Source organism: Ailuropoda melanoleuca, chromosome 9, assembly GCF_002007445.2.
Source record: "Ailuropoda melanoleuca isolate Jingjing chromosome 9, ASM200744v2, whole genome shotgun sequence".
NCBI lineage: Eukaryota > Metazoa > Chordata > Mammalia > Carnivora > Ursidae > Ailuropoda > Ailuropoda melanoleuca.
In genome coordinates, this window is record NC_048226.1 from 35,022,396 (window position 1) to 35,036,381 (window position 13,986).

The 13,986-nt window shown below is 38.3% G+C and overlaps 1 protein-coding gene across 7 annotated transcripts in view; it reads left to right on the forward strand.

Moving 5' to 3' along the window:
• CHD7 (chromodomain helicase DNA binding protein 7) overlaps nucleotides 1-13,986 on the forward strand; it is a 128,329-nt gene that overhangs the window by 61,063 nt on the left and 53,280 nt on the right. For 6 of the 7 annotated variants that reach the window (XM_011220367.3, XM_019795817.2, XM_034668102.1 and 3 more), the window contains exons 4-6: nucleotides 1,878-2,057; nucleotides 3,083-3,148; nucleotides 9,253-9,308. In XM_011220367.3, coding sequence (XP_011218669.1) covers nucleotides 1,878-2,057; nucleotides 3,083-3,148; nucleotides 9,253-9,308 — 302 coding nt within the window. The remainder of the gene's footprint in view (nucleotides 1-1,877; nucleotides 2,058-3,082; nucleotides 3,149-9,252; nucleotides 9,309-13,986) is intronic. The other variant, XM_002915716.4, reaches the window with a different exon arrangement.

A 13,986-nucleotide genomic window follows, 5' to 3' on the forward strand; every position in this document is an offset into this window, starting at 1 on the left:
AGGGTCGGAGGAGGAACCTCAGGTCCACGCTGCTGCTCCGGCTGGTCTAAGCCTCTAGGAAGCCTATTAATAAGATGTTATCCCACATACCTCTATTATCCCACATACCTCGAGCCAGAAAGGTGCTTTGCACCTCTGCAGGCACAACGGTGTGGGACTAAGAGCTCACAGTCTCCAGCAACTCATCTGATGGTCATATTATACCAAGTGTGTGTTGTGAGCTGCCTCACATCCCCTCTTGAGAGCAGAGACTCTGAGCAGAAATGTCATAAAACAAAACTCAACCCGTCTTACCCTCTGAAGCAAGGTGCTGGCTTCCTTGGTCTTGACTTGAGCCACAGATGTCCTTGCTTGTTCTTCCTCAGCTCTGCATGGTGGGGTGACTTGCCTTTCTGCCTTATTGACCAATTTTAAAATTCAGAGTCTCTTTAAGAAGGTTTATTTTGTAATTCTTAGAAAAAAGTTCACTACTGTTTTCTCAGTATTTTTATTCATTTGTGTGCTTCATGAACTCACCTACAAGTTTTAATCTTACACTTACCAGTGATTTAAAAGTTACACGTGTCATTGTATAGTTACGTTAGGTTTTGTCGAATACACATATTATTAATGAAAGTTTATTTCTCCTCATTTTTAATTAACTGACAAATCTAACTCTCCATCAGAAAGGTCTACCAATACAGAATTATTTTGAACAAAAAGTGTAAAACTCCTCCTCCATTCACTTCACTCCCTAAAATTAATAGCTATTTACAATTTGTTGTGTGTCTTTTCAGGGTTGTTTTTTTTTTTTTATGATTGAAAACGTATACGTTCATTTTTTAGGACATACTCATTGAGTCCTAGAGAAGTAAACAAAGCAGCGTCCTTGTCTTGAGTTTATGTGTTGATGAACCACACATACAAAGAGATGCACAGGCGTTTCTGTTATCTTAAATAGAATTATAAGCTACTTACTATGTGACTTGCTTTTCTTTGTGTTTTACAGTTTGTCTTGCAGATATTCTGAAGATCCAAAAGTGTGGGTCTAAAAAACAATAGCGGTATCTTGCAGATATTCTTCTTACTAGAAGTACAATTGCAGGGTCAGAGGGTGGGCATGTTTTAAATTTTAATAGACATGACCACGCTGTCCTGCAAAGGTGGATTGGGTTCTCTTTTGACACCAGGGTGGGAGGGGACCTGTTTTACCAATAATCTTACTAATACCAGCTATTACCAGGATTTTACATTTTAATCAGTGTGGTAAAAAATTTAACGGAAAAAAATAAAATAATAAAATTTTGTAGTCATTCGTTATAAATTCTGCCATTCAGTCCTTCATCTCTTCAGAAATTTTCAGACTCTCACCAAGATTAAAATGCAAACCTTTTATTTAAATGGCCCTCTGAAGTACTGTTTCAGTATTTATATAGAACTTTAAAATTTGTAGATTATCTTCTAATGCCTTCACTTTTTTGGACCTTTTATTAGAGGAAAAATTTTACAGCATACTAAAGTAGAGAGAATAGTAAAACGGACTCCTGTATACCTGTCATCCAGCCTCCATGTTGGTTTCACTTCTGAGCGATGCGCCGCTGAGTAAGGAATCAGTTCTGTCGTTCTTCCGGTTCCCCAGCTGAAGGTCTGGTAGCTGGGAGCACGGAGCCTTGGCGGTCCCTGGCGGCTGACTCCAGACTCCCCCCATCTCCATTACGTTCATTGCCACTGTGGTTTTATTAGGTGATCTACAGAGTTAAACTCATCAGCTTTTCTTTAAGATTAATTTAAAAAATACATATACATATATCTTACCATCTGAAAAGTTACAAAGAGCATCAGTGATGGCTTTTTAAACTTGCTTTGTTGGGTTTTTCGTTTGTTTGTTTTTGTTTTAGAAGAGACGTTCCAGCAGGCAGGTGAAGAGAAAGCGATACACGGAAGACTTGGAGTTCAAGATTTCTGATGAGGAGGCAGATGATGCAGACACTGCTGGGCGAGACTCCCCCTCCAACACCTCGCAGTCGGAGCAGCAGGTCAGCGGCCCTTCCGTGTGGTCCTCACGTGCCTTGGAGAAGGTGGGCCGGAGAGTTCATAGCTGGAAGCCTTGGACTCCGAGCCGGAGAACATTCAGTCGCTGTCGGCTAACGTGCTATGGGATAGTAGCTGTTCAGCAGTGTCTTTCAGAAAGCCCTGGTTGCTGAAATTTATTTTTATATAAGCCTATGATATGTAATTTGATACAGTTTTGGAGAATTAATGGTCTATGTTGAGGAAGAGTCAGAGCTAGGACGCAAGGAGGCTGAATTTACCTCTGAAGAATTCAGGGCTGTAGCATCTGGGACTTTAATAAACCACTCAAGCTTGTCTCCTGCTGTTAGGCACCATCAGAACCCCTTTATGAAATTACTGCCTTGTAGTACCCAGCAGGGCATACTTCATTCTCTGTGCAATGTAAATGATGGATAAAATAGTTTGTATAAAATATGGGTAGTGATGTAGGATTGATTATTGTAAAGATCTTTTTTTTTTTTAAATGCCCTTTTGTTACCATTACCATACGTTAGTTAACAAACTGGTAACCCATTGAAAAGTATATTAAATGCAGTTTTTTACTCTATTTGGTAATTTGTGCTATGTTAAGTTGTTATGTAACGTTTTATGTGACCAACATAGATAAAAGCTGCCTACAATAACAGAATGATGAGTATATTTACCCCATGGGTATAGATGAGGAAAAGTTATATTTTGACTGCTATCATGCGGAGATTATTTTCTCTTGGCAGCTGGAGTTTCTGAATGTTCTCTGGCTTTAGGGACCCATGCTAGTCCACGTAATTAAACCACATAATCGTGAAGTAATAAACACAGATCTTCCTTTTGCCTTTCTGGAGAGGGAGAGTCTTGTTCCTTTCAGTCACATTTCCCACTGGTGACTTTGTACCCAGTGATTTAAAGGGTATGAATTTAAAGGAGATGGATGTGCAAAGGGAATGATTTCTTATTTTTATAGCGTGGAATGAAATGGTTTCCATTTGGACTGATTTATTCTACTTTTTTTGTTTGTTTGGTTTTGGTTTTTTTGTTTGTTTTCTTTTTTTAGGAATCTGTTGATGCAGAAGGTCCAGTGGTAGAAAAAATCATGAGCAGTCGTTCAGTAAAAAAACAGGTAAGCACCATCTGGAGTGATCCAAACCCATGGTGTGTGTCTGACTCTTGAATTATTTTTTGCTTTATAATTTCCTTTAAAAAATTCACTATTGTAAAACAAAACTTCTGGTGATATTTCTAAACCTGTCTGATTTGTTAGCCAAATATAAAACTTTGGGATATTTAGCCCCAAATGAAATTGAAATATAGCAATCAGTGCTTTATTACCCTATTTAGAGTAGGCAAGAAACTCAAAAGTCGCCAAAGAAACGTATAGGGCTCTTAGAGTTATAGGCTGCCTCTTCCATAAATATTATTCATAAAAATCATAAACATGAATTTACCTCTCATCTCCCTTAGGAAAGTTCCCTGCCTGCCCCTGCCCCTGGACCCCACCCCAGGATGGAGGTTTATTATTTTAGTGAGTAGGTGTTTTCTCATATTTTTCATAATATTCTTCATATCCAGTTAAAATATTCTTTAGTATCTTTTTTTTTTTTTGGTCAGTGCAAAGATGAAATACAAAACTGTTTCCAGTGTAATTTTTTTTTTTTAAGAATTTTTAAGTAATCTCTACACCCAACATGGGGCTTGAACTCACAACCCTGAGATCAAGAATCACATGCTCCACCAGCTGAGTCAGCCGGGTGCCCCTTCAGTGTAGTTTTTGAAGATAATATGACTTTCTTCAGTATCATTTCTTCAAAATTAGTCAAAATTTATATTGATCCGCAAAGGTACCTGTCACTAGTCTGATAACTTTGTTACTGAGGAACACATATCCTGTGTGACAAAGCAGTCCAGTAACACTGTATTTTCTTCTACTGATCGAGATTCCCCGTTTCATCGCAACCATCTCCCTCTTGCCAATTTGGAGAAAATCCTGTATTTTGTTTGAAGAATTACATAGTCATCAAGATGCATCTCTGTATTCCAGCATGCAGTTTCCAGTGTCCCTAGAAAGTGGCGTCCTCTAGATACAGGGTGTCTGTCTTTCAGCTTGAATCAATGTCAAACGCGGTTCTTTCTTTATATTTGCTTTCCAGGTAGGTGGAAGTACAACCTCATTGTTTTGATATGTAAAATCAGCCTTTTTTTTTTTTTTTGAAATGTGAGATGTATGCAAAGTATAACTTCCCATTGAGAGAGTGGAGGCACAGAGGAATCCGTGAGACCCCAGACTTATCAAGTAGGGGAACCTTTGGTCTTCAAATGCTACTGCCTAGAGACCCTTCAAAATGGTATTAGACCAGCAGGGCACTTCTCTTTCTTTACCTTTGTTGCCGTACTGTTTGCTTTTCTATTGTGTTATTCAGAGTGTGGATTTTTATCAGAATATACATCTCTGGTTCACATGAAAATAATCAAGAATGACATGTCAAGATATTTTCAAATTGAGTGTGGGGGATGGAGGGGGAGAAATGGAGTGGCTATCTGTTGACTCTTTGGACACGACGACTTCCTCTCTGATGAATTAAATGATAAAATGTCAACCAAATTTCCCACCTGTTCAAGCAGAAATGAGCACTATTTAACTCATTAGAAAGGTTGTATTTTTGTCCTGTAATGACTCTGGAACTGTTAATTTGTGAATTGTAGGTATATGGTAAGATTTAAATACTTGACATGCCTTAAAGAATAATCCCCTTCACAGAATTGAAGTGACTTGTTGGAGTAAATAGCATGTGGTTTGGATGGGATGTATTAATTTTCATCCAGTTGATAATGCTTCAGCAGGCATGCTTGGCAGGTTTGGGGGGTGCACATTACAATTAGCTCTGTTATTCAGAGCGACTTAGACGAGGCATTATGTAGGACATTGCTTTTTCTCTCTGCTTTGCTCACTTTACTCTTTTTCTTTTCTCATGACCCTTAAGAGGTAGGTACCACAGTTAAGAGTAGGTATTATTACCATTTACAGACAACCCGGGTTGTTTTAATATAGGAGACTAAAAATCACCCTATTTTTATATGAGGGTGGAGTATTTGTGGAGTTGGCAGTGAATTTTCGGATGGAAAAGATGAACGGAAAAATTGTTCTGGAAGGGGAGGTACGTGTTGAGGTGTGATTTAAAGGAAGGGCAAGATGTAGAGCTCATTGAAGTGCTTGTACTTACTGGTACTTCGTAGAGTACAGTTAAAAAAAACCCATCAGAACATTGTAAACACGAGCAGGTAGTAACTTTTTAAACTGGTAATGTTCTTGAAATAGTTACTTTAGTTATCAGCTTTATTAGCATTGGAGAAAAGTGCGGCAAATAGAAACAAAAGGAAATTCGAGATTTTCCTGTGGATTCTAGCTATGCCTGCTGGTCTGCGTCCTATTACCATGAATAATTGAAGAAGTAGCTGTGAGAAGGTGCCTTTATCTCCCTCTGGCAGCACTAGAGAAACTCACTGTGAGCTCTCAGAGCCTCCCCTACGCGGTGCTGACACATAGTGGGGACTCAGATAATGGCTTTCAGAGTCTGTTGACCTCATCACTGTAGCCTGAGAAGCATTTCCCAGTGTGATGGAGTCATGCAGACACAGAGCTCATCTGGCAGAGCCTCCGTAATTCAGCGCCTCATGTTACATAGTGACGGCACAGGCCCGTTTGTCGTTCTAAACTCACATTCGTGTGTGTGAGACCCAGGGGAAGGGATGGGATGTGGATGACGCTTGTATTTGAAATTTGAGGTAGATTTAAGAATGGACTTAGGATTGTACAATGGTTAATTCTTTTGTTTTCCACATTTAGCCAGTCATGTAGCCCTTTCTGCTTGGAGCCATCTGTCCTTCGGGAATAAGAATTCAAATCCTTTTTGTAACAGAAGGTCAAACATGGTTTTAAAAGTGAATTCTAACTGTATTCCCTGGAATTCTTTAAGTTATCCCATATATTTTCTTAAGAGCTAATTTTAAATTCCAGGGTATTTGTTTTAATCCTCTTCAGCCGAACCCTCTAATAACAACAACAAATAGTATGTGAAGCATGCAGAACTTTTCATCGTGTTTATTATGTCCTCTTTTCTCCATGAGTGAACTATGTTTTGGTGTTTCTGGTAGAGTATAGAGTAGGCTGGATCAGAAGTAGGAAGTGATTTGTACCTTTGCTTTAGTGATACCTTTATCAAGGTGCTTTCTCTTTCTGTTGTAAATTATTTAACAACATTTTTCCTTTTGGCACTATAGTTCAGCTTTGTTTCTTCAATGTGGCTGCTTAATTTAGTAAGAGAACGCTTAGGAAAGGTCATGCATTATATTAGGCTACAGGATTATCATTTACTGCATTGCTGTTGTAGCATCCAGGTGGCCAAAGGAGTCGATTTATTGTCTGGTTGAGGTTTCTGGTTCCTGTGAATGATGGGGACAAGTACAGCTTAATATGTTTGAAACTTTAAATTTCATATGAATAATAAGGATTTTCATAGACTAACTTTGGAGTCTGATGAAGAGATACACACATCTCTTTAAAATATTCTATTGAACACATAAAATTACTTTAGAGGGCTCTCATAGTAGTTGTCCAGAAAATAAATTTGCTTGTTCTTCATGTATGTGTGCTCATACGTGTGCATGTACGTGCATGCATGTGTGTGCATGCGTGTCCAGAAGTAGTGCTTTGAGTCAGTTATTCATTGGTTATGCCCATTGTAGAATGGTGCCTGAAAGTTGGGATGTGGGCGTAGTTGTTGGGGCTGTTTCCCACTATTACAGAGGCTGGTTGAACTGCCATTTCGTGAATAATCAAAATGGTGTTCCTGAAGGCTTATGAATTCACATACTTTTATTAATTCTTTTGCTGTTAATAAAGCAGAAGAGGTCAGCAGGATCGTATTTGTATGAAATAAAAGGTATAATAAAACAGCTCTACTTACAGTTCTAGGGGCAAGAAGGTGATCCAGTATGTGTGGTCACTTAATCAAAGAACAGGCTTATAATTTGGGACATCCAAAAAGAAACAGGCCCTGGTAGAATTCTCCACCAGCTCCCAGTGCTACCGTAGGAAGCCTTGGAACCTAATTGCTTCCCTTCAGACAGTACTAGACCCTCTTGTTAGGCATCTCCACAGCAGGTTCCTAGATAAATAGCTGATCGTGACAAGAAAATGGGTATTGATGATAATCAGGGACAGACAGTTGATGGCTGTGAGTTAGAGCTTTCTGGCAACAGGACTGAGACAGAATGAAAGCTATCCCTATTGTTCCAGAGTTGATCCTGTGTGCCTTGGTACCCACTTAGAAATTAATGGCCCGGTGAGACTAGAATGAGATGGAAAAGACAGTATAGGAGGAAAGATCGGGAAGAAGGAAATCAGGAAATAATAGAGCATAGAAATGATAAAGCTTGTTTGTTTGTTCGTTTGTTTTTACTACCTCAAAGATAATGTAATTTTGAAACACTGTTTCCGAACTGAAAGAAATATAGTTAGCATCAAAAGAGTAAAAGCGGTAGACCAGACATTTGAATTCCATTCTAGGATTGAATTTCATGATAATGCTATGACAGGTGTCAAAAGATCTAGGCTCATCCTGGTTTTCCCTTTACCCTGGTTGTCTTCTGTCTTGTCTTGGCCTTTCTACTGGAATATCCAGTTCTGTGCAGAGATAATGCATTTCAAAATGACTGCTGAAACGTGTGAGTAGAAGGGGTAACATTGGGGCTTGAAAAAAGTAAGGTGGGGGCTGGATAGATTGTCACTTGAATTGACTAGAATATATCTCTAAATTAATTCCGGGTTTATGTTGCTGGCTCTTGAGGGTATCTGGCAAACATTTCTTTTCATTTTGAACAACTGAAGGTTTGGGATATTGATGGTGTTCTGTATATATTGGTTAAAAAGCTGTTTATGGTTATGACCATTTATAGGTCATTAGGTTAGAACCAGCTCTTAATGGGCTTTGACTACACTCTTGAATATACTGTCTTCTAATTGCTGATCTCTACGCAGGTAGAAAAAACAGTTTAAAATTTAGGTTTAACAGATACATGTGAGAGTTTTAAAGGAAAGTTTAAGTTCACAATCTTTGATAGTAGTTTGAAGATTAGGGATCGAGGGAAATTGTAGCCTCTTTGAGCAGAGCCTGTGCCAGCCTGTCATCCAGTCTAGAAGTCTTTGCTCCTTTGTTTGTCCTCTGCCATGTTCCTACTTGCCTTAATTTTCTCTGCAGCATCTCTGAGGCGGCTTAGCCAAGTGTGACCCTCAAGGCAGGCTTGGGTGCTCTTGTAAGAGTATGAAAGCAATCCCTAAACATCTGTAAGTGGTGTTTACGTTTTACATCCCTGATTTATCTGATCAAATGTTCCAGGAGAAAATTATGTATTATGACTTGTTTAACAGTCTAAAACCAGAAGGAAAAAAATATTGAAAGAGATACTTAAAATATCATTTGAGTGGTATCTTCTGCACGAACAGCAGTAGGTGGGATCAAGGGAGATGGTGTAGATAATCTTACCACCGAACTCTTGATTTGGCTGATGCGTATCACGATTTTAACCTTACCTAAATGTAGTAGTTGGAGTGTTAATTTTATTTGGCTGCTATGTGTGTGAGACATCTTGTCTGAGAGATTTTAATTGTACCATTGAGTAAAACTAAAACTGTGAATTGTGATGCACTGATATTACAGCATAAGAACAAGGTTTAGTTTTATCTGGTTTCTTGTTTAGAGTTATTAACTATATGGAGGAATAAATGTCTTTTAAATATTTTAAAACATTACAAAACCCACAATGTAAAGTTGCCACGAGGCAGCCAAAAATAATACATATGGCATTCAGGAGAGCAGTTGCTAATTGGCTGCTGCCTGAGAAAATGGTACACTTGGCGTCTACTTAACACTGTGGGTTTGGCAGAGAGCCAGATTTGGGGTCAGGTTGTTGTGAATGAAGCTGCATGTGGTTAGGGAGGAGTTAACATGATTCATGTCTTAGAAGCTGTAGCACATCGAGTAGTGTGCATGGGCCTAAGCGTGTTAGCCTCCATCTCCCCGGTCTCTTACCGCTCGCAGCGTGCTCATCCTTACAACAACGTCCGGCACTGCCCTTTCCGTTCCTGTTTTGTGTTCCTGTGGGACTAAATCATTGCTTTTGGAATATTCTAGTAGTTGGTTTTAAGCCTGAAATTTTCTTTTGTTGCAGAAGGACTCTGGAGAGGAGGTAGAAGTTGAGGAATTCTATGTGAAATACAAAACCTTGTAAGTAAGCTGTGATTTGTGTGTGTGTGTTTTAATCGGGATGCCCAGTTACCTAAACAAGGATTTAAAATGTACTTGGAAAAATGAAAAAGTAAGTGGGAATTGGGAAATTTTGGTATGGTTTTTTTGAGCGCTTTGGAGGCCATTGTCTATACTAATTTTTGTATCTGAAATTCCATGAATTTAATTTTTCTGGAAAATGTGTAACTGGCATAAAAGTTGACTAGCTTTCATGTATAACCAAGAAATTCTTTTTGGAAGGGATAAAACCTCATACGATAATAGAAAAGTGAGTAAAGTAATATCTGCCCGTCCTCTGAGAGTGCGTTTTACTCTGTGAGGCTGCCCTCCCTCCTCTGCCAGACACTTGAGATGAGATCGCTATCAGGTGAAGGCTCTAGAAAACCGTGACATCATTCACATTTTGAAATGCAGTCAGCTGTGATTTTGTTTGTCTGTTTTGTTTAGTAGATTTGAATTGCGTAACTTTTAGAACACTGAATTGAAGAGCACAGCGAGTCGTTGTCCCTTATTGTAGATGTAGGACCAGGTACATTTTGACAAGGCAGCATGGTTGTGAGGGTCAGTAGTCCTCCTGCTGAAGAAGTCTGCGGCCTTTTTCTAGTCTAAGCAGTAATCACAGAACAAGGACAAAAATCTTCATGGATGATGTAAAAATTGAAAATGTTCAAGGCAAGGAACTCAAGTACCATACTAATAGGTTCTAGAGTTTAAAGAGAGACTTTTGGGAGTTGCTATCAAAACAGCCTAAGAGAATTTACCCTACTCTTAGAAGGTGAAAGCATCGGGCCCATGGTTTCTGTCATTCCCCCTTGTTGCAACTGGCAGTGGGTTCATAAACTAATAAAGTTCTAAAGTTCATTGAGCAAGACCCTTACCAAGTGAAAAGATGAAGAAGTCTCTTGTCAGCGTTATTGTGGGAGTTCAGTGAAATACAGAATACAGTGAAAAAAATGCTTGGTCTGTATTAGCTGGGTGTTGTCATTGTTTTGTACTTAGGGCACGGTGAGCATACCCATGTGGCAGTTACACATAGGATGTAGTTTCATATACAGTCGTCTGAGGGAAGTGTCAGGATTGGTAAGGAGGAGATAACTACGTAAGCCAGAGAGAGTTCTCTGGTAGATTTATCCAGTCAGACATGAAGCAAAGAAGTTTAAGTATTGATTCCCACAAAGCAGCACCACTAGGCAGACACCCATCCAGATCAGCATGTGGAAGTGGGGCTTCAGGGGCTTGATTGAGTCGTGACAGGTCAGGGGAAACCAGTCATCCTTCGTCGGTCATGTGAGATGAGGCAAACGGAGTTCTCCAAAAGAGCTTTTCTCTCTGATATTACCAAGTTCTAAGGGAAATTAAAATTTCCATAAAATTAATAGTTTCTGTTAATCTTCAATTTTGACATAATTTCAGATTTACAGAAAAAAGTGCAAAACGATATAAAGAATTCCTGTTTTCTTTTTTGTAATTAAAAAAGTATCTTTTGGAAAGATATTTTTGAGACTATTAAATGTGATAATGGTTGCTAAGTAGTAATTTACTAATTCCATCACCCATTCTAAATGTATTAGTTGGGTTTCCACCGTAAGGGAGAATTTGACCTAAATTTGCTTCCTTGTAGCTGTGTAGACTTGCAGAGTCTTATTTTATTCAATGGGCCATAATTCTTTATTATCATATCATTATTTACTTTACTCACATTATCCAAGATTTGGCCAGTGGAAGCCTCTTCAGGCTGGATCCTGTCTGCTTTTGCCTTGTCCCCATCCTTCTTTGAGCACTTCCTTACTTTCTGGAACCAAAGAATATTCCAGACTTACCTTGTCATTTCCCTGTTTAAGTCCTGGAATAAGTTCTCTATCCAAAGAGCCTTCATTGTTTCTATTGGAGAATGGCATTTAGAAACCACAATTTGCATACTAGGTGTGCTCATTGCTTCAGGGGAGTCAGAGCTCCCAGGGCTTCTCTAGGTGGACCCCCTGCATATGTCTCTGCATGTGCATGCACGTGTGCATGATACATGTTACATGTACACACATATGTTACACATGCACACATACCTCTGTGTACCTACCTATCTACTTAACAGTGATGAAAATCAGTGCCTTTATAGCAGTAGTTTGGGTTTTATTTCAACAGCACCACAGGGTTCATTCAGTCCTTTCCCCTTCCGATAGTAATGACTCCCTTTTTCAACCATGAGAAACCTGGCTCTTATTATCCCTAATATATTTGCTTATTTGTCAGTCCTAGAATATACAGGAAGTGTTTTCCAATTTACTAGACCATATTTTTGTGAAAGAGAAGCCTACCAACCTTAAAGTTCATTCAGCATGTAGAATTTTTTGTATTTACCCAAAGGGTTTTTAGAAGCTAAATACTTGGTTCAGAATTTCCTTGGGTTAGTTCTTCTCCCCCTGCCCCCTTTCAGGGTAGTTATGTTATTTATTTGATACTCACTTTGGTCTTTAGTTTCCATCTGTATTTGTATTCCATTTTAGCACCCCACCATTCATTCTTTCTTTCTTCCTCCTCTTCCCCTCCTCCCTCCCTCCTTTCTTTCTTTCTCTTTCTTTCTCTTTCTTTCTTTCTTTCTTTCTTTCTTTCTTTCTTTCTTTCTCTTTCTTTCTCTTTTTCTTTTTTTAAGATTGTATATGTTTATTTGAGAGTGAGAGAGAGAGAGCACAAGCAGGGTTGGGCCAGAGGGAACGGGACAAGCAGACTCCCTGCTGAGCAGAGAGCCAGACATGGGGCTCCATTCTAGGACCCTGAGATCATGACCTGAGCTGAAGTCAGACACTTAACTGACTGAGCCATCCAGGCATCTCAGCTACCCACCATTCTTGTTAATCTTACTTATTTTCTTTCTTTTTTTTTTTTTTTCAAATTCATGAAATATTCACATGGTTCAAAAGTCAGAACTTTACATAAGGGTACTCAAAGACACATCATTTTCCCTTCCCTTCCACCCCATTCCTACTTAGCTTCTCGTTAATCCCAGATTTATCCTTTCTGTAATTTTTGGCATGAACATGCAGATAACATACATGAGTATATTTTTGGTGAGCTTGTGTAAATGTATATACATAAAAATATTTTATGTATATAAAATATATATTATTTTCCCCTTCTTTCTTACATATAAAAATAGCAACTGTCAGTACACATTTATACTTTGCTTTTTAATAATACTATATTTTGGAAGTTATTCAATATCAATCCATAAGGTTGTCTTCTTTCTTTGTTACTGCTGTGTAGTACTCCACTGCATGACTGTACCATCACTCATCCATCCAGTCTCCTATGTATGTGGGCATGTAAATGGCTTCTGATATTTTATAGCTACAGACAGTGTGACACTATATATTCTCAAGCCTATATATTTTCAAATTGTTGGAGGCACAGTTTGAGGGTGAATTCCTAGGAGAGGGATTGCTGTATTCAACAGCAAACATATCTGTAGTTCTGTTAGGTATCGCCACATCCCCTTCCGTAAGGGGATGGTTCTTTGCATTCCTACCAACAATGTAAGAGACTACCTCTTTCCCTACAATCTTTCCAACATAGTGTGGTAGTTTTACTTTTTGTAAGAAATTGTATTTTGCTTTAGTTTTTTTTAAATTTGTGAATAAGAACATCTTTTCATAAATTTAATGACCATTTTTGTTTTCCTTTGTCAGTTGTGTGTTCATGTCTTCCGCCCATTTTTCTGTTGTGCTTCCTTCAATTTTTAAGAGTGAGACAATTTTACCTGTGGGATATTAGTCCTTTTTCTGTGTTTTATGTTGCAAGTATGTTTTCCAAGTTTCAATTGTCCTTTGGCTTTATATTTTTATCGCACTGCAAATTAAAGAAATTTTTATGTAGTTAGATTTATTAATCTTTTCTCTTATTGGATATGGCTTTTGAGCCATAGCTAGAAAGCTTTTCTCTACCCCCAGGTTAAAGAGGAATTTGCTATGTTTTCCTCTAGTACCTGCATGGTCTCATTTTCTGTGTACAGGTGCTTAATCCACTTGTGATTCTTGGGTATGGTATAAAGTACAATAATATTTGGTTGTTCCAATTTTATACTTTTGCAAATATTGTTGTTCTAGTACCATTATTAAAAAGTCCATCTTTGTCCCAATGATTTGAGATGTAACCCTTATCATGTTCTAAATTTACATATTTGTTTGGAAATATATTTGTACCTTTTTTTTTTTTTGAGAGAGAGAGAGCAGGGGAGGGGCAGAGGGAGAGAGAGAATTTCAAGCAGGCTCCACACTGGGCTTGATCTCATGACCCTGAGATCCTGACCTATGCTGAAATTAAGAGTTGGCACTCAGCTCAGGTACCCCTGTACCATATTTTAATCCTTTGGTCTGCCTGTCTGTTCATGAGCCAGTAGCACACTATTTTGCTTTTATAAAGGCTTTATAGTGTATTTTAATTTCTGGTATCTCTAGTTTCCCCTAAAAACTTTCCCTTTTTAATCTTTTCTTGGATGTTCTTCCATGTTTATTTTTATATATAAGTCGGTATTAACTTGCCTAGCACTGTAAAAATGCCTGTTTATATTTTATTTATATTTATATTGTGTTACATTTATGAATTTATGATTTATGACATTGAGTCATGCTATCTAAAAATAAGGATGTCTTTCAGGTTGGTTTAA